The sequence below is a fragment of the Rhinoderma darwinii genome, chromosome 7 (assembly GCF_050947455.1).
Source record: "Rhinoderma darwinii isolate aRhiDar2 chromosome 7, aRhiDar2.hap1, whole genome shotgun sequence".
NCBI lineage: Eukaryota > Metazoa > Chordata > Amphibia > Anura > Rhinodermatidae > Rhinoderma > Rhinoderma darwinii.
The window spans coordinates 31,290,729-31,318,395 of NC_134693.1; the positions used below are offsets into that span (position 1 = coordinate 31,290,729).

General features: G+C 42.1%; 1 protein-coding gene across 1 annotated transcript in view; it reads right to left on the minus strand.

Moving 5' to 3' along the window:
• Positions 1 to 10,071: 10,071 nt before the first annotated feature.
• Positions 10,072 to 27,667, minus strand: part of LAMC1 (laminin subunit gamma 1) — a 103,094-nt gene continuing 85,498 nt past the window's right edge. The window contains exons 14-28 of the mRNA XM_075833124.1: positions 26,893 to 27,138; positions 26,589 to 26,742; positions 26,260 to 26,402; positions 25,929 to 26,107; positions 25,127 to 25,283; positions 24,835 to 25,040; positions 24,135 to 24,214; positions 21,658 to 21,795; positions 21,387 to 21,531; positions 19,841 to 19,990; positions 16,402 to 16,516; positions 16,089 to 16,288; positions 14,858 to 15,016; positions 14,682 to 14,781; positions 10,072 to 13,992 (exon numbers count right to left, since the gene is read on the minus strand). Coding sequence (XP_075689239.1) covers positions 13,736 to 13,992; positions 14,682 to 14,781; positions 14,858 to 15,016; positions 16,089 to 16,288; positions 16,402 to 16,516; positions 19,841 to 19,990; positions 21,387 to 21,531; positions 21,658 to 21,795; positions 24,135 to 24,214; positions 24,835 to 25,040; positions 25,127 to 25,283; positions 25,929 to 26,107; positions 26,260 to 26,402; positions 26,589 to 26,742; positions 26,893 to 27,138 — 2,429 coding nt within the window. The 3' untranslated portion in view covers positions 10,072 to 13,735. The remainder of the gene's footprint in view (positions 13,993 to 14,681; positions 14,782 to 14,857; positions 15,017 to 16,088; positions 16,289 to 16,401; positions 16,517 to 19,840; positions 19,991 to 21,386; positions 21,532 to 21,657; positions 21,796 to 24,134; positions 24,215 to 24,834; positions 25,041 to 25,126; positions 25,284 to 25,928; positions 26,108 to 26,259; positions 26,403 to 26,588; positions 26,743 to 26,892; positions 27,139 to 27,667) is intronic.

Below are 27,667 nucleotides of genomic sequence, written 5' to 3' on the forward strand. Positions count from 1 at the left end.
CCTATGGTGGCGATGGTGGTTGTTGTTGTTTTGGGGTCCTGTGTAGCGTGCACCCTGCACCCTCTGTCTGACTGCTTCTGTCTCCTTCAGGTGTGTTTTATGAGTTCTCTGTAACCTGACTCATTAGACACAAAGATCTTCTGTTGTGACTCACCCTCTGAATAACAGCCCAACCCTTCACTATTTCACAGCCACACACTAGATCCCGGTCTATACATCATACAACCTGCTCAATGTACACCAGGGCTCGAGTGAACCTGTGACCACCTCATCCAAATATAAGACAGCAGATTGTTATTTTCCAAATGTCTTATATGGAGACAATTAAAAGGAACCTACGCTTCTGTATTTGGGAATTATATTTACAAGAATTCTGAAACAGCCAGATTCCGAGCCTGTGTCTGCTGCACCATAGGCAAAATACAGGCTGTCATAAATAGCAGTCAGGATTCTGGTGACAGAGGCATTTTGATTTTCACACCACTGCTTTGCTCTATTATCAGATTTTTCCAGGGAATGATAAACATACAAATAGATAGATAGAGTCCAAAAAAGAGGCAGCACTCCATGCGCCACGCAATAAACCAACCAGATTTATTTTCATATTTTGGAGTACTGCCTCTTTTTTGGACATGTAGACATAGGACTCTTGCTGGACTCCTCTGGCGTGTACTCTAGAATTTGTTGCTTTTATATATATATATATATATATATATATATATATATATATATATATATATATATATATATATATATATATATATATATATATATATATATATATATATATAATTTATTTATTTTTCCATTGTGCTGCTTTGGACTTTCGATAGATAGATAGATAGATAGATAGATAGATAGATAGATAGATAGATAGATAGATCGATCGATCGATCGATCGATAGATACCAACCACTGCTCTGAGCACAAAATATGATACGAGTATAAAATTATATGAAAATCTTCCTACCTATTTAAATTCATATACATCTCCATAGGCAGGGACGTAGCTAGAGGGGGTGCTGGTGGGGCAAGTGCTCTAGGTGCTGGGGAGGGGCATCAACGAGCCACTCTGCATTGGCCGAGTATTAGGAAAGATTAGCTACGTCTCTGCTATAGGAACAGTATTATAGCGGTTACAAAAAAAACAAAAACAACAACAACAATTTAGTAGTAGTTAGGTAGATCTGATAGAGCCGCTTTCTTGAGAAGAGGGGACTCTAGCGGGCAAGCACTGAGTGTGGTAAGTCCGTCAGCTACACATAAGTAGCTGTGTGGAAGACAATTATTTTAATTATTTTAACACACAAGATTTCTATTTTACATAATATGGTAGTTATTAAACCCGGCAAATTTAAGATATTTAACTAGGCCTGAAAATGAATGAAATTTAAAAATGTCCAGCGGTTCCCCGGCATTCATCAGCGACCCCCACCCTCTATGACATTCATGTGCCCTAATAAAGCATATTGACCGGCGTTATCATTGTGAAACATGCCCTTTTAAAGGGAGAAATTCCTATAATATAATGAGTATTTATGCAGTAACCCGAAGGTGGAGCTTCACTTTAAGATAAAATAGTGAGTGATGGAGATATGTGGGGTGCAGACAGGAAGCAGTTAGTGAATCAGACACTTGAGGTAATGGTTGCTGCAGCCGTCAGGAGAATGACACTCAGCTGAGAACATGCCTGCAGGGAAGGTAGACTAGGCTGTGGTGAGGCAACTCCCTCCGCAAAGACTGCTTGCCCTACGGATACATAAAGTTAACAGGGGTAAACAGAAAACGAGCGGGAATCTTCCTAAAACATCCGACTGTCACCATCAGACACACCCAATGAGGGATTTATAAGACCTGCGCTAATGGGTTACTGTAAGAAAGGGACAAATGGAGACATTAATACAATTATTATTAAAATACTATGTGATATTAATTACATTTATATATTTTGCATGACATATGAAGCTATGAGGCTTCTACAACTCGTTTTAAAGCTCGGATTTTAAACTGGTTTCTCTATAAACAACATTTGTCAACTATCCATAGAATAGGTGATAAATGTCTGGTCGGTGGGACTCTGGGATCTCTGTACAGCGCTCAACTACAGTGAAGGAAATAAGTATTTGATCCCTTGCTGATTTTGTACGTTTGCCCACTGTCAAAGAAATGAACAGTCTAGAATTTTTAGGCTAGGTTAATTTTACCAGTGAGAGATAGATTATATAAAAAAAAAACTGAAAATCACATTGTCAAAATTATATATATTTATTTGCATTGTGCACAGAGAAATAAGTATATGATCCCTTTGGCAAACAAGACTTAATACTTGGTGGCAAAACCCTTGTTGGCAAGCACAGCAGTCAGAAGTTTTTTGTAGTTGATGATGAGGTTTGCACACATGTTAGATGGAATTTTGGCCCACTCCTCTTTGCAGATCATCTGTAAATCATTACGATTTGAAGGCTGTCGCTTGGCAACTCGGTTCTTCAGCTCCCTCCATAAGTTTTCGATGGGATTAAGGTCTGGAGACTGGCTAGGCCACTCCATGACCTTAATGTGCTTCTTTTTGAGCCACTCCTTTGTTGCCTTGGCTGTATGTTTCGGGTCATTGTCGTGCTGGAAGACCCAGCCACGAGCCATTTTTAATGTCTTGGTGGAGGGAAGGAGGTGGTCACTCAGGATTTGATGGTACATGGCTCCATCCATTCTCCCATTGATGCGGTGAAGTAGTCCTGTGCCCTTAGCAGAGAAACACCCCCAAAACATAATGTTTCCACCTCCATGCTTGACAGTGGGGACGGTGTTCTTTGGGTCACAGGCAGCATTTCTCTTCCTCCAAACACGGCGAGTTGAGTTAATGCCAAAGAGCTCAATTTTAGTCTCATCTGACCACAGCACCTTCTCCCAATCACTCTCAGAATCATCCAGATGTTAATTTGCAAACTTCAGACGGGCCTGTACATGTGCCTTCTTGAGCAGGGGGACCTTGCGGGCACTGCAGGATTTTAATCCATTACAGCGTAATGTGTTACCAATGATTTTCTTGGTGACTGTGGTCCCAGCTGCCTTGAGATCATTAACAAGTTCCCCCCGTGTAGTTTTCGGCTGAGCTCCCACCTTCCTCAGGATCAAGGATACCCCACGAGGTGAGATTTTGCATGGAGCCCCAGATCGATGTCGATTGACAGTCATTTTGTATGTCTTCCATTTTCTTACTATTGCACCAACAGTTGTCTCCTTCTCACCCAGCGTCTTACTTATGGTTTTGTAGCCCATTCCAGCCTTGTGCAGGTCTATGATCTTGTCCCCGACATCCTTAGAAAGCTCTTCGGTCTTGCCCATGTTGTAGAGGTTAGAAGTCAGACTGATTAATTGAGTCTGTGGATAGGAGTCTTTTATACAGGTGACCATGTAAGACAGCTGTCTTTAATGCAGGCACCAAGTTGATTTGGAGCGTGTAACTGGTCTGGAGGAGGCTGAACTCTTAATGGTTGGTAGGGGATCAAATACTTATTTCTCTGTGCACAATGCAAATAAATATATAGAATTTTGACAATGTGATTTTCTGTTTTTGTTTTTTTTTTAATATAATCTATCTCTCACTGGTAAAATTAACCTAGCCTAAAAATTCTAGACTGTTCATGACTTTGACAGTGGGCAAACTTACAAAATCAGCAAGGGATCAAATACTTATTTCCTTCACTGTACCTCCGTCAGTCCCATAGACAGTGAATGGAGCGGTGGCCATGCATGTGCACTACTGCTCCATTCCAACAGGGAACTCGAGGGACCTCATGATCTCGGAGTGTCCCCGCGGTCAGATATTTATCACCTATCCTGTGGATAGGTGATAAAGGTTGTTTATCTGAACACCCTTTAAGGGCATATGCACACAGCTGTAATACAAATCTGTGTTGTATGGATTGGCTAAACAGCACCTATAGACTGCTCCATATATCTCCGATGTCATATGTTGCATGCCGTATTATGTAGCTATTCAGAAAGCCTATGAGTAAGCCTAAGTGACTGTTTGCGTTAAAGGGGTCTTCCCACGTGAAGCATTTATGGCATATCTACTTCTGGGACACTCACCAATCACAAAACCAGAGAGCCCATAACCCTGTTCACAGATTAAAAGTGGCCAGCAGCGACCACTTTTTGCATTGAAATCAGTTTAGAGGTGGGTGCCCTACACGGATCTCACTCCCATAGACTTCAATAGAGAAGTGTGCATGGCCACCAGGATCTGCTGTCAGGCATATTGGTTGTCAATTTTGCAGTAGATTCTTATCATGTACTGTTTATAACAATGTCACGGTTTAGGATCTGCTTAAGAATAGTACCAGGGAACATTCCAAAGCTTCCCACTTCCTAACTTTCTGCTCTTTCCATCAGCTAAACAATTGATTTCCCGACTTTATGGCCTATTATCCGGTAAGTTTAGAGAGTCTTTACTTATCCCACTAGAGGAAAAATGGGAAGATGATGCGGGGCCGCTGACTGAGGATGAGTGGGACAGAGCCCTCTCCTCCCCTAAAATAGTATCATCTAATCATAATGAACGGCTCACACAATTTTATATACTGCATAGGGCATATTACACTACCTCTAGATTACATTGCTTCCGTCCTGACTACCCTGACGAATGCCCTAAATGTGGACTTGCCTCGGGCTCCTTTTACAATCTGGTGTGGTCCTGCCCTAGGGTGGCCGGATTCTGGGATCAAGTTGTAAAATTTCTGAATGATGAGATGGGGTCTGCTGTCCCGCTGTGCCCTAAGACCTGTCTATTTACTCCTGACCCTGCGGAATATGACTTCCGTCATACCCATATATTTATTGTGAAGACATTGTATTATGCCAAGAAGCTCTTGGCCAAGACTTGGTTGTCCTGTTGTGCCCCTTCATTTGCAGAATTGCTGTCTCTAGTTGGTAGTATGTTACCCCACAAGAAATGGTTATTCCAACATAGAAACTGCCCTCTCAAATTCACCAAAATCTGGGATAGGTGGCTACAATCTCCTGCTACGGTCTGCTCCCCCCAACACAGAATCTTGGACTCGCCCCCAACCCTTGATCTGTTGGCAGTCACGAACGTGGCTCATGTTTGACTCGTGTTCAGTTGGCCCCTCTTGCACTTCATGTATACATTATACACTTTGGACCTCTACTTTCAACATGGTATGGCTATAGGTTCTGATCTTCCGCCGCATATTACCTGACATGTATATGTTTTATTTTTTATGCATCTCTACATTTGGAAACTGTTTGAGTTTTAGTTAATTAGTTAACCCTTTATAATATATATTGGCAGTGATTGACTCTACACCAGGGGTCTCAAGCACGCGGCCCCTGGGGCTGTCATCTGCGGCCCGCGGGACACAGAGCCGCTAGTATAGGCTCTGCTCCGAGACTCTGGAATTCCCTGACATCGGTGTCCATGTTTGGACACACGATGTCTGGGGCTTCCCCAGAGCGGAGTCCCGGGCAGAGCGCTAGTATAGGCTCTGCTCCCGGACTCTGTGGGAATTCCCTGACATCGGTGTCCATATATGGACAGTGTGTCAGGGTCTTCCCCAGAGCGGAGACCCGGGCAGAGCGCTAGTATCGGCTCTGCTCCGGGACTCTGTGGAATTCCCTGACATCGGTGTCCATGTTTGGACACACGATGCCTGGGGCTTCTCCAGAGCCGGAGTCCTGGGGAGAGCGCTAGTATAGGCTCTGCTCTGGGACTCTGGGGAAGCCTCTGACATCGCTGTCCATACATCGACAATGATGTCAGGGGCTTCCCCAGAACAGCATTCCCAGTGATGCCAGGAGCACAGCTGGAGTCCCAGGAAGAGCCTACTAGCGCTCTGCCGGGACTCCAGCTCTGGGGTTGCCCCTGACATCTCTGTCCGCATCCACAAAGGGCACTGCGGCAGCATCCACAGAGGGCACTGCGGCACTAAAAAGGGGCTGCCCAATCTTGACATGTGTGTCTGCCAAACGCTGCTAACTGAGCCGCCGGACTGCATTTAGCGACACTTAAACTGGAAAACTGGATTGTTGAAATAAGCACGTGGAGAATTCTCTCAAATTTCAAACCTAGCGGTATTATTATAGTAATGTAGTATTAGTATGAGGGCTTGTTTACACGAGTGTGTTATTCGTCCGTGCGACGCGCGTGATTTTCACGCGTGTCGTACAGACCTATAATAGTCGATGGGGCCGTGCAGACAGTCCGTGAATTTTGTGCAACGTGAGTCCGCTGAAAAAAAGTCACGACATGTCCGTTCTTTCGGCGTTTTGCGCGAATCACGCACCCATTGAAGTCAATGGGTGCGTGAAAACCACGCATGTCACACGGAAGCACTTCTGTGCGAACAGCGTGATTCGCGCTACAGCAGTGAAAAGGATGAATGAAAACAGAAAAGCACCACGTGCTTTTCTGTTTACAAACATCCAAACGGAGTGTCATAATGATGGCGGCTGCGCTAAAATCACGCAGCCGCGCATCATATGGTGATGACACACGGAGCTGTTAAGTGCCTTATGCGCACGCAAAACGCCGCGTTTTTTGCGTGCGCAAAAAGCACACGCTCGTGTAAACGAGGCCTTATAGTAATATAGTGTTATAGTCGCTCAAATAACTAATTGATTAACAATAATTTTGTATTGTATCAAATTTGAAAGTAATGCGGCCCGTCAACTTCCCATTTTTTCTATATGTGGCCCACTTACCCGGCCGAGTTTGAGACCCCTGCTCTACACGCTGGGTCTTACATATTAAAGGAGTGTATATTACCAGATACCCTGCTTGCTTTACATCACTTTGTATGACATTTCTATATTCAATAACTTCTATATTCAATAAACTTTCATTGCCCTAATTGATTGAACTAATTTTTCTGTCTCATTGCTGTTTTGCACTACTGAGTTCTTTGTACTTGCAGTAGACATGTTGTCTACACATATCAATGCTCTGTATTTAATTCTGTTGTTTTATAATAAACTTTATTTGTGAATTAAAAAAAGAATAGTACCAGGGGAGAAGCCGATGCTTAGACTCAAGCGTTATGTCCACTGCAGCTGTCGGCACTGGACCACCGCATTTTTGTGGAGGAAAAAAAATAAGGCCACATATGTCCATTCATTTTACTGGGTGTCCGGTCATATTTTCCAGGATGTGACACTGCAGGGAAAACAAGTGATTTCATTTCTTCCATTGCGGATTAAGGGGGCACCATGAGCAATTAGTATGAGTAGCTGGAAGGAGGGTCCACAATAAGAGGCGTTGTCCAAACCTACAAATGAGGATACTCTTTATATACTACTGGTATGTGACACAACCTCATACAAGCAAATGTTCATTTGATCATTGTGGCCAAGAGGAGCTTACAATCAAATTACTCTACCAAAGGATGAGGGGCCAGACTATTCACAAAAACAACCGACCAGATATTTAATAAGAAAATAAATACTCTGAGGGGCGATGAGCTAATATCAGTCACATAATGTACAGTTAATCGGGAAACGCCCTGTTCCTGTGCCAGGACAGATGCGTTTTAACCTGTCTGCCACTACTACGCAAAGAACGCTGCATCTGCCTCCAGTTACACCCCTCAGGCGGATTTTAAAAAAGTACCCACACCCATTAAGGTTCTTACAAACTTCCCAAACTATTAAAATACTGTACTTGGAACACACCCAATTTTCCATAGAGAAGTCGTTTTTTTACTGCTTTAAAGGGGTTTTTATGGTTTTAAAAATGCGTTTTCAAATGCCTTATTAGGGAATACGGAGTTAATGTTCCTCATTCATGACCCTCATCTTTTATACAGCTACAAAGAGCGTCCCCTGCCCTGGCGGACTTCGCATCTGCATGGACAACACGGACAGCTCGTTGATTTAAATAAAACCGGTGTAATGATTCATGTCCCCTGTGGTGGCGCTGCCTGGTTCTCTTAGCAGCTGATTACTCGGGGTCCCAGCAGTGTGCGTGTAATTAGCAAATCCTTGGGGGACTCTAAACAAAAACTGATTGTACAAAGCAGTGTACCCATTTAATGATTTTCAGGGAGGCTTTTTAATGGACTCTCTACTCTGTACTCACCACCTATGTCATCAGGATGTGGTAAAATTACAGATACTTTCTCAGTAATGCAAAAGCTGCTGCGTGACAGTTTGCTAGCTCTGGGATTAATAAAATCAGCTTTGGTAAGTTTGAACTCATTCACACAAGGATATTTCATGCTCGTATTCTCGGCCATATTTTTTTTCGCCAAAGGAATGTTTTTCCTTTTTGTAAAAAAAAAAATTCTAATGTTTGATTCAGAAAAAAAGCACGTTATCTCGGTTGTTAGCAGTGTTGCCTTGCAGTTCGTCTGTTTGTCTCATGCTTGTGTGGCTTTTCTCCTGGTGCTTCGGTTCCCCCCCATACTCCAACAACATACTAATATTTTAATTGGCATCCGATTAAATGCGCGCGCGTGTGTGTGTGTGCACGTGTTTGAGAAAGGGAAATTAGACTTGGACCATTGTTAGCGCTATATAAGCAAATGGAAATGGAAAAAAAGCAGTTATTACTTATCAAGGTAGTTGCCTACATCACGAGCTCTGTATTCCAGCCACGGGAGCATGGAAATACAGGTCCATCACAGAACTGGCTGTCAAGCATTGGACAATGACCCAACGATCAGGCCCCTTAGTCACCTTTATGGATCTCAGCAAGGAGAATTAGCACCTTCCAAACGTTTGAATGTGGCACACACAAAACTTTGCTTGGATACACTACCCCCCCCCCCCCCATAAATAAAAATGTACATGTTCAGACATTCCGCAGTTTTGGGCTCAAGCTCATAGCCCAGTTCACACTGAGTTTTAGGCACTGATTTTGATGTGGAAACCGCGTCAGAATCCATGGCGAAAACGCCTTCCATTGATTTCAATGGGAGACAGGTGTTTTTTTTTTTTTCCCGGGAAGCTTTCAGCCGTTCGCGGGAAAGAAAAGTAGCACGTCCTTTCTTGCTGCAGTTCCGCCTCTGACCTCCCATTGAAATCAATTGGAGGCTAAAGCAAAACTCGCAGCGCTCGTTTCAGAGCGTTTCTCGCTGTGTTTTTTGTCCACGGTCTTTTGCATTATCTGCAATGGCCACGGGTGAAAAACGCCAGCAAAAAAAAAAATCACAGGCAGGTCAAAATAGACGTCAAAATTCCTGAAGGAATTTTGAATCAGATTTTTTCTGCCTGCAAAACACTCTGAACTAAGCCCATGTGTGGATCCCTAATACAACACACGTAGGAATTTATGGGTTCCTACTGCACCTGTGTGCCTCATACAGAATTTTCTTTTTCATACTGCATCTTGACATATAGCATGCTCCATTGCGTGTAGTATTATGGAGTAATTCTTCTCTAGATGTAATGCTTTGACTATTGAGTAATAGAAGCATTGCTGTTGGGGAAGAATTGCTCCATATTACTACATGCCAAGAATGTCAAGGATTCAGCATAAAAGAACTATGCTGTATGGAGGAACAATACAGAGTGTCTGGCTCCGTAATACAGGCTTCATACACACTGCTTTGCTTTGTGCATGAGGCCTTAAAGCATAGCTAAATGTTTGACAAACTTCTGACATGTCATAGTGACATGTCAGAAGTTTGGATTGGTGGGGGTCCGAGCACTGAGACCCCCACCAATCGCTAGAACGAAGCAGCTGAAGCGCTCGTGTGAACGCTCAGCCGCTTTGTGTCTGTTCTGCTTTTTCTGGAAATAAATGTATCATGTACGGACTCCATAGAAAGTCTATGAGCCCGTACTCCGATACATCGGCTTTCTGGAAAAAGCCGAACTGGCACAAAGTGGCTGAGCGCTCACACGAGCGCTTCAGCCGCTTCGTTCTAGCGATTGGTGGGGGTCTCAGTGCTGGAACTCCCACCAATCCAAACTTCTTACATGTCACTATGACATGTCAGAAGTTTGTCAAATGTTTAGCTACGCTTTAAGACAAAATCTCACGAGAGACTGGACTGTCTTGTAGCCCAATACTAAAATCAAACTGGAAAACAGAAAAAACGCACAACTTCATTATTATAAGGGGTTACAAATATTCAATTTATTATAAATAAGAAATACTGTTTTATACATAGAAAATGTGTTGTGTTCTGTTGAACCCCTTTCTTCCCTGGACAAAAATAAAAATTGACCACAGATGAGCCCTCCCCCCTTCTGAACAGTCTGTTGTCCATTATAAGTCCAATATTAGACATGGCTAACAAAGAAAGCAAATTGGGCACACCGGTTGGTGGCCACTGGAGCTTTCCTAACAGTGAAATGGTTGCTTCTCTGTTCGGGAAGGGTCTTTGATTAAAGATGACACATGAGGAGGTTAAAACAGAGAAGACACAATGACACGAGTTAGGGTCTGTGAAGAGTTTCAGTGAGGGAGTAAAATTTAGATGTGCTGTAACCCTACCCAAGTGTCTTTGCCTCTACAGGGGTGTAATACATAATGTTTTCAGAGAGACTGTCAGGTAGAGAACATGGAGAACAGGAGGCGAGGGAGAAAGGGTTGGGGGCACACTTTAGCTATGAATGAACCCCCCACTCCTCCTTCTAATCCCACCTCCTCCCAGCCAGGAAAATATTTACAGAAATAAAGATAAAAACTGAAACAAAATAGACATTCAACTTGAGTTATAATCTGGATACAAAAAAATAACACTCACAGGAATCAAGCAAATTCAAAAATCATTTATAGCACCAGTGTCGTTTAAAAAAGGGGGTTACCCTCCAGCAGCGCCCCAATTCATACTGGGAAGCGGGGATGGAGTGCGTCCTTCAGATGAGGGATTGCTGTATAGAAAGACCAGGTGTAACAGATGTATGGTTTCTCAGAACTGTAAAGCTAAAGTCATAAGAAAGCTGTTCCCTCTGCCTTAATTTTCTTTTAATAGTAACGTTTACGAGGGTTCCCTAACTCTATATGGCCATAGGCAGGGTAAGATGTTCGTTCCTCTCACATTGAAACGCTATACATGCAGCGCCCACGTGGCCGGAATGCAACACTGAAGACTGATGACAAAAATGTAATTGTTGCCCTGACGTTGTGCCTTTTATAAAATCTTGGCCTAATGCCTCACGTTTTTGACGCCATCCGAGTGTCACCCGACAGTCTTCACGGACCCATTAACTTTAGCAGGTGAATCGGGTCCGTGAAAAATAGTCCGAGTCTCCGATCTGAGCAAACATAGAACATGTCCGATCTTTCCTCGGATCACTGACGGGACTCGGACGGCACACGAGGCATAAGGGTCTTTTGGACAACAATCTGGCCAACAAGCCTATGGTTGGCTTTAAGCCGGATTTATGCTGCCATTTAGTCATGGTTTGCACTTGCAACCTGGAACAGATTCCAACAAGAGGAGAAGCATAGACAGCAAAGTTTCATCTTTCTCTGGCTTCTGTTGCCCAATTTTCTTAAAAGGAACACTTGGAAAAGCCGATACACTGCGTTATGCCTAGTGCAAGGCCTGAGGGGACGGTGCATGATCGGGATCCTCTCTTTGGTGTTTGTTGAATCCCTGTGTCATGAACCATGCTGCACTAGGCAGAACACATTGTCATTTTTGCCCATAGTGCTCCTTTAAGAAAGTCTCAAGGGCAAATTACAGCCTAAGTTGGATTCTCATACACTGGTTGCAGCCTCGCAAGTCGGCCACTTAAAAAAAAAAACTAAGCTTAGACCCATAAGCCTAATATGTGGGTACCAGCCTTACACTGCCTGGTAAACTCATCCAAGCAATTAAAGTAATGGTAATTTGGAGGAGCAAAGCTTTTGTTGAGACGTGCAACAGAATGTCTCACTTATAATCTCTTGGCAATTTATTTGATTTTCCTCTTTGAGAAAAAAAAAAAAAGAAAGAAGCCCAAAAATCTAAAGGTCAGTGGAAATTCCAAGTAAATATATTGGTAGCATGCCACAATAAGATAAGTATTAACATTTAACAGGGAAATACACAATTACAGAATGTTAATATTTTGGGGCTTCCTGATTCCTTAGTGCCCTACGTTATCCCAAATTGATTATGATTTTTATATATTTATTTTAGTATGTTTAAAATATATATATATTTTTTTTTAATAGGGGAAACAGATTCATTCAATTATATTTGTTGGCAGATTTATGCTAGAACCCACTCTCCTCTATTAGGTTTCCAAAATTAGAAAAACTGGTCTGCTTTACTTTTTTTTTTTTTTAGAAACTGTGCCACATCTATGAGCATCATCTAGTATTGAAGTTCAGCCCCATTCACTTGAATGTATATGAACTGAAATACCAGACACAGCCCATAGACAAAAGTGGCGCTGCTCCTGGAGTAAAAATATAAAATGAGACACTCTAATCCTGGACAACCCCAAATTGTGTGCACGCTGGCGGACAAGAAGATGCAGCAGGTATATCCTCGCAATGGCTGCTACGGCATTTTACCTGAAATTATTTTAATACCATATGTGAATAGTAAGATCCTTCCTTTGTTCTGAACAGCAAGTGGCCATATAATAATAAAATAATAATAATATTCTACTATACTACAGAGTGCAGAAATCTCAAATATATAGCTATGGACTGGATATAAACACCTCCTCTGATACTGCCAACATATAAACTATAGTAAAGGTATATACAAATTATGGCATCTAAATAACAATTTTCCAGTGGATTTTCTTAATTTTAAATGGGAGGAACAAAGGTGTGAGGTCGTCTGCTACCTGAAATAATGACTTCATTCTTATTATTGGCAGCTCTACAGCTTTAGTATGCAAATGATGTCATGTGGCCCCTTGGTTCTGTGCCATGAATACTTTGCTGGTTGCGGGAGTAGAGTTCTCTCATTGGGTACAGTTCTGAGATGCCAGGACAATCATCCACCCCAATATGTGATCAGAATACCTTGCCCAATCTTGCGTGCCCACAATTGCCGCAATGCTTTATTCAGTTAGATATTACATAGACCAGATTACTGCCCGAGGGAAATCACTTATATTTTCCCAGTCACAGCATTATAGGACCCTTCCATAGAACAGAAGCCCATGCCCTTATAATTGAGGGCTCTGTGCGGTCAGGGATAATACTGGCTGTGTGGCTACATTATAGGGCAGGACGCCAGGCAGTTGGTTAGTCAAAGGGAATGGAAGGTAAAAACGTAGACGGGGGAACAGATACATTCCAAACACTTTTGGGGCAACAGGCCCAAGTTTTCTAGAAGGTTGAAAGCATAGCTTTATTAACCACTTCTGTGCTGCAGAGAACTTAAATGTAAAGCACCGAAGATGCAGCCATCACTGAAACAGTTAACCCTTGCTAGAAGCAGTCCCTTGGCTAATCACTGCAGAGCCATGGCACCGTGGCATTACTATGCCGTGCATGGCACCGCGGTGTTCGTATGCCGGGTGGAGAGGCCTGAGCGTTTGTTTCTCTCACCATTACAGCAAACCTCTTTCTCTCTGTAGTAACAAGGACAACGGACTCAAGTGGATGCCTCTTGTACACAGAGTATGGTGGTAGAATTCAGGTAAAATAATACAGTTTCAAATACTGCCCCCTTAAAGTTCAATATGTGGAGGGCTTGGAGTGATCATTGTGTAGGGCAGATAGTCTGGGGTGGGTGAGTAATAAGGCACTTCACAGCCAAACATGGAGGTTGGTGAGGAAGGAAGCGTGGCTGAAGTCCTTCCTTTTTGCCAGCACTTAGGGCTTCTCAATAATGGGGGTGTTGAAGCAGCCAATAGGCAGTGTGTTTTTAATGTCCTCTAGATTATCAATGTCTTTCAGTATCTGATCAATGTCTTGTTGATACAAGAGAAGGGCAGCATCCTGCAGTCGCGCGGATTCCTCCAGCTGTGCCACCTTCTTGTCCAGATCGCTTTCATTGAGCTGGGTCTTTGCATCCTCTAGCGTCCTTTCAAGCTCGTTGAGTTTTCCTACATCTACAGAATCCAGTTTACCTGTTGTAGAAAGCAAAACCAACAATTATATCTGAAGTTTAATCATTCACCATCTATAGCGCCCTTTAAATAGGATTTGACACACCTATTTCTTGCATATTTGTAGGATATAATCTACCAGAAAATCATTTAATCGGTCACAGTACCTATTCAGCCTCCAGCTATCCTTTCCAACATCTTGTGGTAGAAAACGTACAGAAAATTGTGCAACGAGTATACGGGACAAAATGTGTTCGGCAATACAAGAAACCAATGCTTTTACAGTGGATAAAAATTGATGGTGTTTATGCAGTGCCAGACACAGCCCATGGATAAGAGTGGCGCTGTTTCTGGAAGAAAGCAGTCATGTTTTTCTTATCTTATACAAGCCCTTTAACCTTGTATTTATGCACATGGGAGGTTTCAATAATAAACCCATGCTATAGTAGACTGTCCTCACTGCCAATATTTGGAAATGGTATATAAAGGTTTCCTTATAAGAGTATACGATCTCTCCCAGGTTACAAGGAGCATCTCCGGGAGACTAACACAAGCGTCATCTGTGAAGCCTATGGACATCTAACTGACCAAAGGAGTTTATGATCTCTACATATCTATGGTCATTCAGCTTCAGACTTATAACAGAACCGATAACAACAAAAACACTTACTACAGGCAATCAAAGTTCTACATCTCAAAAAGTTTCTTACCAAGCTGTCCAAGCAAGTCATTAATAATTCCAAGGACATTATTGACCGAGTTCTTTGCCTTCTTGGCATTATCTTCTGCTTCTTGTGCTGCTTGAGTGGTCTGGAAAGAAAGTATGGCTGTTATTTCCTGTAGGCACGCCGCACCTCCCGTAGACAGTATTTTTACATTTGCTTACCATGCTTGCCATCATCATGTCCTGGTCAGCTTCCGTCTGCTTCTTTTTCAGCTGGTTCTCTGCATCTTGTAACTGACGCAACATGTCTTGCAATTCCCCATCTAAATCTGTGACATCCTTAAAAGTCTTGTCAGCATCTGCTTTGGCTGCGGCAGCATTCTGAACAGCAGGAAGAAACAGAGCAAATTTATATTATTTCAAATAGTCTACATTTGGATGCACGTTTTGAGAAGGAAGCACAAGGGAGAGGACATTCCTCCTTCTCAAGTCAAACTCTGGGCTTCCATTACTCAATTGTCTAGATTTGGATTCAACATTTATGAAACTAAATTTTTTAAAACGTCTCTGATCTTCAGGTGCATATTCTAGAATATCTACCGCACACTCAATGTGGCAGTTTTGCGATCTGTCTCTGTGTCATTTTGGTTTCTGACACAGCAGACTGTAATGGTTACCTGTTTAATTGCCGGTAAAATTACAATCAACACAAGTCGTGTTTTCAGACATCTCCTAAGCTGATAATGACAGGATTGCATATCTTGGAGAAGTGAAAACTTCTAGAGAATAGGCGGCATGATTAACTTGCCCATTCAACATTCTACAGTTTTTAGATATTGTGGAATTCTATTGAGGATGCCAAACTACCTTGAGCTGAAAACCTGAGTCATGTGAGACAGACTGGTTTGCCAGTAATGGGCTGCCTGACATTCGCATATAAAAATACTGCACTCTATTCCTAGCTAGCAGACTCTATTGCCAGATGTGTGTCAGTTTTTCAGCTCAAAGGTTTGGCACTGCGGACAGCAGACAAAGGGAAAAGCAGCTCGGCAACAGGCAAGCGATCCTATTCCTCAACGACAGTCCGCGTTACTAATCAGATTAATAAAAAAATTAAAAAAATGAAGCCGGCCATACACAAGATAGCTGTGGGCCAAACACTAATTCGACCGACAGTCATCTCCCAATCAAGATGGCGGTTCTGCTTGAACGAGCATGCACATCTTTTTTAACGGGGATAGGGAGACAAGCTGCTGCCAGACTGACAGCAGATTATTTTCTGGCATAAAATTTTGGGCGTTAAATTTCAACAATCAATTTTCTTTCAATATCTGCGGTCAGGGGACAGTGGAAGGCGGGACAATAGACTTTAGATTAGCGGCAGATCCTGTTGATCTCAAGAGAACTCAAATATGTATTGGCAGCTAGGACACAGATTGTGCTCATTGCCCACCTTTTGGACAGTATTGGCAATTTTCTCTGCTTCTTCTGCTTTGCTCTTTGCTCCTCTGGCGTCAGCATTGGCATTGCCCAGTGCACTTTCAGCTTGACGAGTCTTGTTGTTGGCTTCAGCAATAGTTTGGGCGATTGCAGGGATTCTCCTTAAAGCGGCTTCTGCTGCAGTTTTATTGTCATTCACTCGCTTGTCAAAATCTGTAGTGAAGATCAGGAAAGTTATAACATAAAACCAACACATTTTATTCACTGTATTTATTTGTGGTGACAATCACCTTCTTAAATTCTGCTTTATCTAAATACTTTCTAACCTTTCAAGTTGGTTAATATGTCATTGGCCTCCTGTAATGTGGCACGACCCTTCTTGGCAGCCTCCTCGGCTTGAGCTTTTGCTGCATCAGCCCGGGCCAGCAACTGGTCAGCAGTCTAAAGAGACACAGGACAGTTAGTCAGAGGTAGACTACATTTACTAAACGCCAGAAAAAAAAAATATTATTAAATTTAGATATAACAATGTCAAGTATTTAAAAAGCTATGTACACATTTGTTAAGTCACTTTTCTAATTTACTTTTATTTTTTTAACTTTTTACGATACAGCAGTTATGTATCCTTTATACAGTACATAGAAGCTGTATCGTTTTTCACTCAGCTGATTCCGTCAGTTCAGCTGAACTGACTGCTTGGCTGAGAGTCGCTTCTGTGTCTCTGACACACAGGATCCGGCGTATATCGATCATCTCTAAGTTCATAACTTAGATGTCTCACAGAGAGAACGACACAGCTTATATGTATACAGAATACATAGATGCTGTATCATAAAATGTAAATCGATTAAAAAAGTGATTGAAAACACAAAAACACAATTAATAAATGTAAAAAAAATGTGTACATAGCCATCAAACTCAATGAGACACACACACATTCCGTATGATATTGACGATCCATGACATGCGGTATTTCGTAGGTGGAAAAGCCTTCAGGAAATGTCATCAAGGGTGGGAATGTGTCTGAGAACTATGCAGCATGAATGCTCACTGCCTCAGCATGCAGCAATCAAAAGGATAAAGATTTTGTAGGGTGAACATATTAAAAAGGTAGAAGCCAATGAGCCTATACATTAGAAATGAGAGTTTATGGATGGGAGCTGCTTACACATTTCTCTATACAGTGGATAAGTTGCGAACAGAGAGACAAATGAGGCTCATCCATTAGTCGGCTTATCAGCCAGTTAAGCAAGACGTTCCCCAGATATATAGAAAATAAAATATATTAAAGTTCGCTTTAAGACCCTTAGATGGGTCACCAGAAAATACTTTAATCACAGGGTGTCTAACTGCTGGAACCCCCAGCAATCAGCTAAAATCTGAGAACTAAGGAGAACCAGCCAGCAAGTATTCAATTTCCCTTCAGCACCAGTGCACCTCCGCAGGGGAAATTTAGGAATGGAAATCAACAGATTGTCAGTGTAAAGCACAGACTCCGGAGTCGCTTTCCATTATGGCCAATAGGAGTGCTCTAAATGGGGAACCCTCCTCTATTAACTCTAGTTGCCCTAATAGGCATTTAAAAGTAACGTTTCTAAACCAGACAACCCTTTTAAGTTTCTTTCAAAACACCGGACCCAAATTACTGCTTTATAATTAAGGGTATTAATTACCAACCTAGAAATGAGAGGGGTCTTGATTTAATTTCAAGTAAATCTTGAAAGGGAAATGACAGAACAAAATGGAGTTGGTCATAGTGATTATTCATGAAGAAGTTCTTCAGACTGAATGTTAATATAGATTTTGTTGATTTTGCTAAATACAGATATATTCAAGCTTGCGTTCAGCAACAAAAGTCACGGGGAGCAGGTGATCTGGCCAAGCCTCACACTTCTGTGGCCACCCGACAGCATTACTTCTAAATAAATGAAGTGCTGGAGTACAGTTTCCAAGTATACATCTTTAAGAGGTTAACAAAGAAAGTTTATAAGGACTTTCTCCTATCTGTAAACAAGGACCTGCACGTCTTTTCTCTCTCTACAAACCCTTTGCCTGGACTCTAAGGGTATGTTCACACGAGTTCATTAAGTCCGTAATTGACGGACGTATTTCGTCCGCAAGTCCCGGACCGAACACACTGCAGGGAGCCGGGCTCCTAGCATCATACTTATGTACGACGCTAGGAGTCACTGCCGGACAACTGTCCCGTACTGAAAACATGATTACAGTACAGGACAGTTGTCCGGCAGCGAGGCAGGGACTCCTAGCGACGTACATAACTATGATGCTAGGAGCCCGGCTCCCTGCACTGTGTACTGTCCGGTACTTGCGGCCGAAATACATCCGTCAATTACGGACGTAATGACCTCGTGTGAACATACCCTCAAAAGGACAATATTCTTATAAGGACACGTCACACAGTGGATTGACATTTCTTGCATTTATTAACAAGCGAGTCACAACGGCTTCTACTGAATCGCATTGAATGAAATTTAAGAAAGTCTTATTAGGCTTATTTCAAGCAATCGTACTGATCAATGAAATGACGGATATTCAGATTCGGTTGGTTTCGAGTCTTTGGCAGATTATACACATTTCAGAATGGTGAATAGTTATCGGACCAGAGCTAATAAACCATTTTAGAATAGGATTCAGATTAATCTGTATTCTATAACTACACGCAGTACGACTTCGGCCCCATTCACATCGCGTTTGTGCTATCCGCCGGGCGTATACGTTTTTTTAAAATAAAAAACGTGGACCATTGAAAAAGTATATAAACGTGTACCATTTTCGGTTTACGTTGGTTTATTTTATAGCGTGTACGTTTAGCATATACTCATACGTCGTATACGTTTGTCCGTTTTTTACCTAAAAAAAAGTACACTTTTTTTTAAAAGTGAATGATAGAAAAAAAAAAAAAAGAAAAAAAACGGATAGATTTAATGTATGTAAACTGATACAAACGTATAGTATTACATTTTCATACGTCGTCCATTGAGATCAATGCTTAAAATGTTTCGTCGCGTATAAGTTTTTTTGAAGTGCAAAATAGAGTAGCAGACTACGCTTTTCAGTACATTCAAAAAACAGTATCCCAACGTAAACCAAGACAAACAGACCAAACGGATGCTATTTTGGTCTACGTTTGACCCACTTTAGTCCATGTATATGCCGAGATATACATTTCAATACTTTTTTAGTGTTTAAAAATGTGAAGCCGGGCGGATAGCACAAACGCGATGTGAATGGGGCCTAATACAAACAGAAATAAAAAAAAGGACATTGAGAATCTTAAAGTCTAACTAAACTCTTTTAAAAAAAAACAAAAAAAAAAAACTTTTAACATGTCATAGTGACATGTTAGAAGTTTTGATTGGTGGGAGTCAGAGCGCTGAAACCCCCACCGATCGCTAAAACGAAGCGGCAGAATTGCTTGGGTGAGCGCTGTACCGCTTCGTTTCTGACCGGCTTTCCTATGAGAAGTGTACAGGCTAAATAGAAAGTCTACGAGTCCGTACACCGCTCTCTCGGCTTTCCAAGGAAAACAGATCAGAAACCAAGTGGTACAGCGCTCACTCGAGCACTTCTGCCATTAGTTTTAGAGATCGGTGGGGTCTCAGTGCTCGGGCCCCCAGCGATCAAAACTTCTGACATGTCACTATAACATGTTAAAAGTTTTTTAAAAGTTTAGTTACCCTTTAATATTTTTTGTCATGCGTGGATTCCAAGGACTATATAGGTTGCAACACACAATAGACCCACCTGTTGCTCGCTTCTGCCTTTGTCGAGCAGACGTTTAACCTCCATCTCCCGGTTTGTCATGTCATCACGCAGATCCTCATAGTCTTTCAGCTTTCTGTCAATCAGCAGGTCTAAGTCTTGTGCCTCTTTCTGAATCTTTCCAGCCTCGTTCTGGAGGAATGGAAAGAAGAAAATGCTTTAGAAAATACACTTTAACAGTGAACTGTAAGTAAAAGTAAGGCTCTGTTCACACTAGCATCATGGCTTCCGTTTAGCGCTGTGACAGCTATAGTGGATTAGTTTTCAAATGGTTGCCAATGAGTCCTGACAGACCTCAATGACTTTAATGGGATCAGTCAGGGGTTATGGTATTTTTGACTGCAAGAACAGAATTGCAGACTTCACAATTTTTCTGAAAAAAATACTGGGAAGCCCGACTGAAACCCTTATGGACCCATTAGCCGTAGTGTAAACAGAGCCAAGTCATGTTAAAACCTGCAAAGCCCCCACTTTGTTTAGGAGGGATGCGAAGAAAACCTATATGTAGGTCTGCAAAACATATTAGTAGAGACTACACCTCCCTGTGTCCTGGAAACCATATGGGGAATAATACATGACTTGGGAGTAGGGCTTAGGCTGACTTGTCTCCACTGGAGACCAATCAGTTTGAGGAGGGGTAGGGTATCCTCAGTTGCCTCCAAACCACAGACAAAACAGCCTGAGCTCATACTCTTTTTCTAAGTCTTTTTTTTCTCCCCACATGCACCAAAACCGGCAGGGAAAAAAAAGGAGAGGAAGAGGAAATGTAGTACAGAATAGAGCAGGGTGAAGACAGGAGAATATCATGGCAATAAGAAGTGTTCACATTTTTATAACGGATCATGTCTGCACTTTTTGTGCACATAAATCTTGCATTTCAAAGGATGGCAGCCTATGTTATCAATCAAAGATATACTGCATATGGGGAACATCTGTGTAGCTGCAGGCATGCGGCTTGCCGGCTCTAAAAAAATATATTGTATTTCTAAGTAGCACTTTTCAGAAGCGTGAGGGTGTATTCACATGGTGCGGTCAGATCACGGTTATTGCCAGGATTTTCATAACACATGGCATTTTGTTGCGACTTTGAAAAATTGCGGAAAAAAAAACCAAAAGGTCTGATCACGCCGTCTTAATACACCCTAATCAGTATCTGATTATTAACCTGGAGGTGAAATCGCTACAAGAGAACATTTTGTATGCAGATCCTCAATAATAAAGCACCTGCTGAGGCTTGGGGATAATTCACCACTCAAGGTGCCCTTACACGTAGATGGCGTGTGGCAATTTTACGAAGAATTGGCGTGTTTTTTGCCTGTGTGGCTGGTACAGGTGAAGCACAGCATGTGCTTCACCTGTACCAATTGCATGACCAAAAACACTGCAAGTCGCAGCGGCTCTTAGCCACGTGACACAACCGCGACGTGGCCGCTATGTGTACAGGTACCCTTACAGCAAAACATCTCAGCTTTTGACGTTTTCCTCAACACGGTCAATCACCTACTACTAATTACAGATCATTCTTTACCTGTAAAGCCGTAGTGTCGATGGGAGGAATGCTGGTGAGGTTGGCATAGATCTGCAATGCCCGGTTTCCTGCCTCCTCAGCTTCAGCATGCACCTTGCTTGCCTGTTTCTCCAATTCCCGGGAAAGCTCCTTAGCTTGGTTATATCTTATGGACAGAGAAAGAAAACGCATTAGCTCTATAGAACAATGTTACTTTTTACCGTATGCCCCCGTGAAGGACTCGAGATAAAGCTGCAGCTTGTGTGAATATATAAAAGGTGCCTCGGCTTACTTCTTATTCAGTTCCTCAATATCAAATGCAGTTTGGTTCTCTGCAGCGAGGGTCTTCAGGAGCAGGCGGTAGGCTTCATTTGCCGTGTCATTTGCTTCCTTAGCCATTTTCTCAATCTCACGAGCTTCCTGGGTATGCCTGAACAAATCATTCATTTAGTTAAATGTGTACAAGAACGTAGAAGTTGAGTAAAACATTTAGACATTACAATGCTCTAGAGAAGTCTCAGCCAAGTAAGTAGAATGGATCAATTGCAAGCCAGCACATAGAGTAGGTGGTCACCATAGAGACACATAGGTCTACGTAGGAGTTGTACACTCAAAACCCTGATATTTTCAATGAAGACTAAATGCAAAGTTATTTATTTTAGATACATTGGAACAATATCTAAGTGGTTACAAAAGTGGACGTAGCATTTTAAGATTTAGGAAATGCTACATTTAAATATAGGCATGTTCCAAGCTTGTGAGGGAATCCAAGTTCTCTCAACCTGTCATGCAGGACTAAAAGTACTCATTAGCTGCCCTGAAGCAGCCTGTAGTAGAGGTTTTAAAGACAGAATACAGGCTGCTGTAAAATGGATCTGCTGGTAGAACAGATTAAAAAAAACAAAAAAAAAAAACTCCCAGCAGTGCTGTATTGTTTTAGGAAACAGCCAGGTATAAAATTCAGTCCTATATTCTTTAAAACTGTTCCAAGGATTGGCTTTGCTGTAAAGTTGCATTTCACTTACTGGTCTGAGATTTCCCTAGGGAGACCGATTACTGCATACATTTATAGCACCAATGAACATATTCTAATTTACCTATTACCCCTTTAAAATTACGGTACTCTTCTGCTGTCTAGATCTTCTCCTTCCTTAATGATAATGCAGGGATATTCTCTAAATATATGATAACCAAAAACTCTGCTCTAAGATTCAATAGACTCTCTGACTGCCCATGGAGCCGTGCACATGAACACACACTTAGGCCCAGTTTACATCTGTGTTGGAGGCTCCGTTAGGGCCTCAGTCACAGATCTGGAAGAAGAATGCTGCGCTATTATTTCTGGTAAAACCATGGACACCCTCCACGGAACCCATTAAAGTCAATGGGTTCCGTCGGCCGCCGATGGTGTGCGTTGTACAACGGAAAAAGCACTTACGGTATTCTCTCTGACAGAGCAGAACAATAGAAACAACAAAACAGAGGTGTACGAGGCCAAACCTGCCAGCTCCCTCTAAATAGATTTGCAGTCCTCAAGATCAGTAATCAGAAACCAGATTTTAACAGCGTAAAGTATATGAATTCTATAATTATAAATTATTATATTCTCAAAAACGCCCTTTAACAATGTAAGTCTAACGTCTATGATATTTTCTCACAGTGCAGATTTGGTTGATTTGCAGCCATTTTTAAAGCCCAAACCAGAATTGTTTAAAGAGAAGAGACACTTTAAGGGGAAGGTGTCATGAAATGTTTTATTTTTTTTTCTCATATTGCTTTTAATATGATATTAACTTAAATTTTACTTATTAGTGTTCTCATGTTCTACTTTTTACTGTGTTCTTACTTTTACTTCACTATGGGGGCTGCCATTTTTTTTTTCATCTCTGTATGTGTCGATTAACGACACATACAGAGATGGACTACGGCACATACAACCCCATAGAGAATGCAAACGGGAGCCGTTCCATTCTCTGAAGCGTATGCCGTCTGTGTGGGAATGGCGCATGCGCCGCTCCCACACAGACCAAAACTAAGCTCGTTCGCAGAGCAAAATCCGGCGCCATTTTCACGTGGACCGGACCATTTTCACGCTTCCGGCCATATGTTCAACAAAGTGAAGGCTCAAGGAATAGGAGCGGAGGCGGCGGCAGGAGAAGGTAATTTAGGTTTGTGTATGTGATGTGTGTATTATGTTCGTGTTATACTGTCTGCTGAGCCCTGTATCTAATCCTCCTACACTGTGCAGTCGCTCAGAAAATGGCGGCGCACAGTGTAGGAGGTTTGAAGATTCAAACCCCTCCTTCTCCTGGCACTAGCCAGAATAAGGGAGGGGGGATTGTGTGAGGACACTAGAGAGTGTGTTTACACCAAATTTGCAGCATAAAGCAATGAGGTTGCTTTACCACAGTGACCATGCTGCAATTTTGGGAACTGCTCCCTCTAGTGGCCAGCACATGGAAATATTATAAATTAGAATCTAATTTATAATATTTCCTGACTTGTGAAAAAATTAAAACAATGTGTAATCACTTAAATAATAATTGTTTAACTAAAAAAAAAATTATAATAATTTCTAGCGACACATTCCCTTTAAGGCCTTCCCTTATATATTTCTTCTGTTCAGGTTCCATTTGTGGTTTTGGATAAAAAAAAACAAAACAAAACCACACAAAGCAAGATCTGCACGGTGCCTAACTTTAATCTTTTCTGTGATGTCCTGGTGACAATGAGAACACTTGTTATTTGCCTGACTGGGAGTCCACTCACCTTTCAGCTAATTTCCTTGCCTCTTCTGCCAGCAATGTCATATTATTGGGGTCACCACTAGTCGCTGGTGGGGTGATTGACTGCAAAACAAAAGTAAAACATTAGCGCTAGGAGCCCACAGATTTAGCTTTATTTCTCAGCGTGCCACAATAAAAAAAATTGGGCATTGTGAAACTTCCATGAAAAATATCAAATGCTCCTTAAACAAAAATGTAAGTAGTGCAATGACCAGACACTATGTTCTACTTTCTTCAACTTTTTTTTCCCCATTACTGGTTATGTCACAATGTTTACAAGAACACTTCTTACTTCAGAACTCTTTTTTTTTTTTGGACATGAATCATACAGGCTGATTGACCACTTTCTGTGTACTCACGCTGATATAGGTGGAGTCTGACAGACATTCAAATGAAAGGATATCAATGTAATGCATGGACTGGCCGGGTCTGGCAGAGCGGAAGCGGTCATTATCAAACGCTTCTCCAATCTGGCTCACGGAAGGGAGTCCCGAGCAAGGGACCCTAGTATATGATGTTATGCTCTAATTGGTCATTCATAAGACAACCCCTTTTAACTGATGTATCTAATGTATGTAAAAAATTGCACATTCATTTGTAATAAAATTAGTCTGCAATTGGCAGATCATTCTAACGACTTGAAGTAGCACGCTTGTCCACGATCCTGCTGCATCAGTGCTTACCACGTTAGCGATGGCCACCTTTGCTCTCTCCAGCTGCACTCTAGCAGACTCAATGATTAACTCTGTGCCTTCCACGCGATCTCGAGCGTCTTGGGCCTGTTTGTCAGTGTCACGGACCATATCTCTGATGTTCTGCAGACGCTCCAATTGAGAAGTTAGTGTGGCATTTATCTCAGCGAGACGATCCAGCATTCCCTGATCTACATCTAAGAACAAACAAGCACAAGGTCAATGAGTATAAACAACAAGTGTTCAGTTTTCATACAGGGCAAAAGATGGAAGAAGACTATACCTTTGCTGCCTTGGGCATCCAAAAGGAGGTCACTGACAGCCTTCTCAGCTTCTCTAAGCCGCTCTTCAAAGCCCTGATCCGTTACAGTGTCATCACCTGTTCCCAGGTTCTTGAGGAGTTCTTCCAATTCCTGCAGTTTTTCTCTTTGCTCCATCGCCTAAAAAAACAACCACAAAATACATGAACTGGTCAGTTATATTTCTATGTAATTCCTAGTATCTAGCATCAGTGCTTTCCAATTTTGACAACTTAAGAGCAAAGTTTAAGAGTTTACATGCTTTACTGAAAAAGGGATAATAATTTAGTACGTTTTCTAACTTAGTATCGGATTGAATGCTACGCTGTTCAAACAATTCAGAAGGCTAAGCACTACGCGTAAACATCAAAGCAACAGGTTAACGTACGTCTAATAGAATTTATACGATGTCAGGTGTCATGGATTAATCATGTGGCCGCATTGTCCATAGGCTCGTTCTATAAGTGATCTGTGAACGTGCGGAGGTCTCACCACCCAGGTGGTTATTTCACATTTCTGCATGAAGTCTGGCATCCTATGGATCCCGGTAGGAATTCTTTTATCTGCTGCCTCATTTACAATCAGCGCAGTGCTTCATTTTAGAAACGAAACCATTATGTATTTGAAAGAATCATACGTATTAAATTGTTGTAGTAAGTTATAAAAAAGCACCACCGTTTGATTAAGAATGGAAAAAAAATAAAATGAATATTCGTCACAAACCCGCCTGTACCTGGTGCTACACTAGATCGTGCTACACCTGTATTGTAAAAAGTAGTCCCTCACCTTATCCTTTACTAGTCTGTAGCAGGCCGGACACTCTTGGCAGCCTGGTCCTGAACGGTTGTAGAAATAGTTTTCCTCGCACTGGTCACAGCGGATTCCCACAAAACCGTCTTTACACTCGCAGCGCCCATCCTCTTTGCACTGCAAACTGAGGGAGCCCTCAGGATCACAGTCACACGCTACAAGGCACAACAACAAGAAATGAGTGTTAGAGAATTCCTGATAAATGCAATTAAATTAGCTACAGTGGCTCTAATGATGAAGCTTTAAGTTTTCAGTGTCTTGATATAAAGTATAAAAAGGTAGGATATCAGTACTCTCAGGGACTTACGTTTACAGCCTTCAGGTCCAAACCCAAAGTGGTTAGTCTCACAGTGCTGACAGCGCAGTCCACTGATGCCAGGCTGGCATTCACACTGTCCAGTACGAATATCACACTGCCCATTTGTAGATCCCAAGGAATGGCATTCACATCTATTAAATACAAATTGTGTAATTAGATATTTATTGAATATTTTTAGCAGTTAAATAAAAGGATTTGGAGTAATGAAGGGGAACGGCATTAAGTTCTAGATAGAATATAGATGCTTGTATGTTCAGGGTCACGGTGTTGAGTACCACAATGACCCATGTGAGAGAAATAAAATGAATGAATCTTACCGCTCACATCCTTGACCGCTCAGTAGGTTGAAGAATCCAGGCTGACAGGCGGAGCAGTCCCTCTCGGTAATATGTGGCAGACACTCGCACTGGCCGGTCACCTGATTACAACTGCTCTGACTTTTTACTGTGCCATAAGAGTTACAACTGCAGGCTGAAAAAAGACAGTCCAAAGACACACATGTTCACGTACTGGTCACAGACAAAGGCACCTCTCACATTTTTCTTTTAATTAAAAACACATAATTAAGAGGACGTCATTTTCACTGTGCAGCGTTGCTCTCAGTGATAACATATAAGATACCTTTGCATTTTTGATCTGGTGTAGCCCCCATAGGATTTCCATAGAAGCCATCTCTGCACCGGTCACAGTAAAATCCAGCCGTGTTATAGATACACTTCAGACACTCGCCAGTTAAGCGATCGCAATTCCCCACAGCATTAGGATCAATGTTGCTGTTGCATTCGCAGGAACGACAGGGGCGGGGTGCTCCATTCTGACCAAGTGGATCACCAAAATATCCATCATCGCAAAGCTCACATCTTTTTCCTATGGACAAAATTAATTAGAAAATCAGCTCAGCATCACTTAATTCTCTAAAAGGAATATTGCCGTCATAAGTAGTGATGGCACATAGCTAGGTCCGACTGCCGTGGCAGCGACAAATTCTATGAAGGCTGACCCTTTACATCCTTTCCCACATAGCGCAATCTACCGTGCAGGAAATTACAACAAAGCCCTATTCACTTGGAGTGTCTGGGAGCACCGCTTTGCAGGGAATAAGTCCCTTCGTTCTTGACTCTTGCCAAATATTACAACAATTAACCCCTTAGATGCCATGGTCGCTACTGACGGCGGCATCTAGGGTTAATCGGCGGGGATTAGAACTCTGGTCCCTGCAGTTATAGCAGAGTGTCAGCTGTAATACACAGCCAACACCCGCTGAGGAGGACGCAGGCTCAGCTTATGAGCCCGCACGATCACCGTCACGTGCAGTGACGTTGCATTGCGATTAACGCTTGGCACAGCAATGTAACTGTACGTGAGATGTTGCTAAGGGGTTAAATAAAGAAATCTG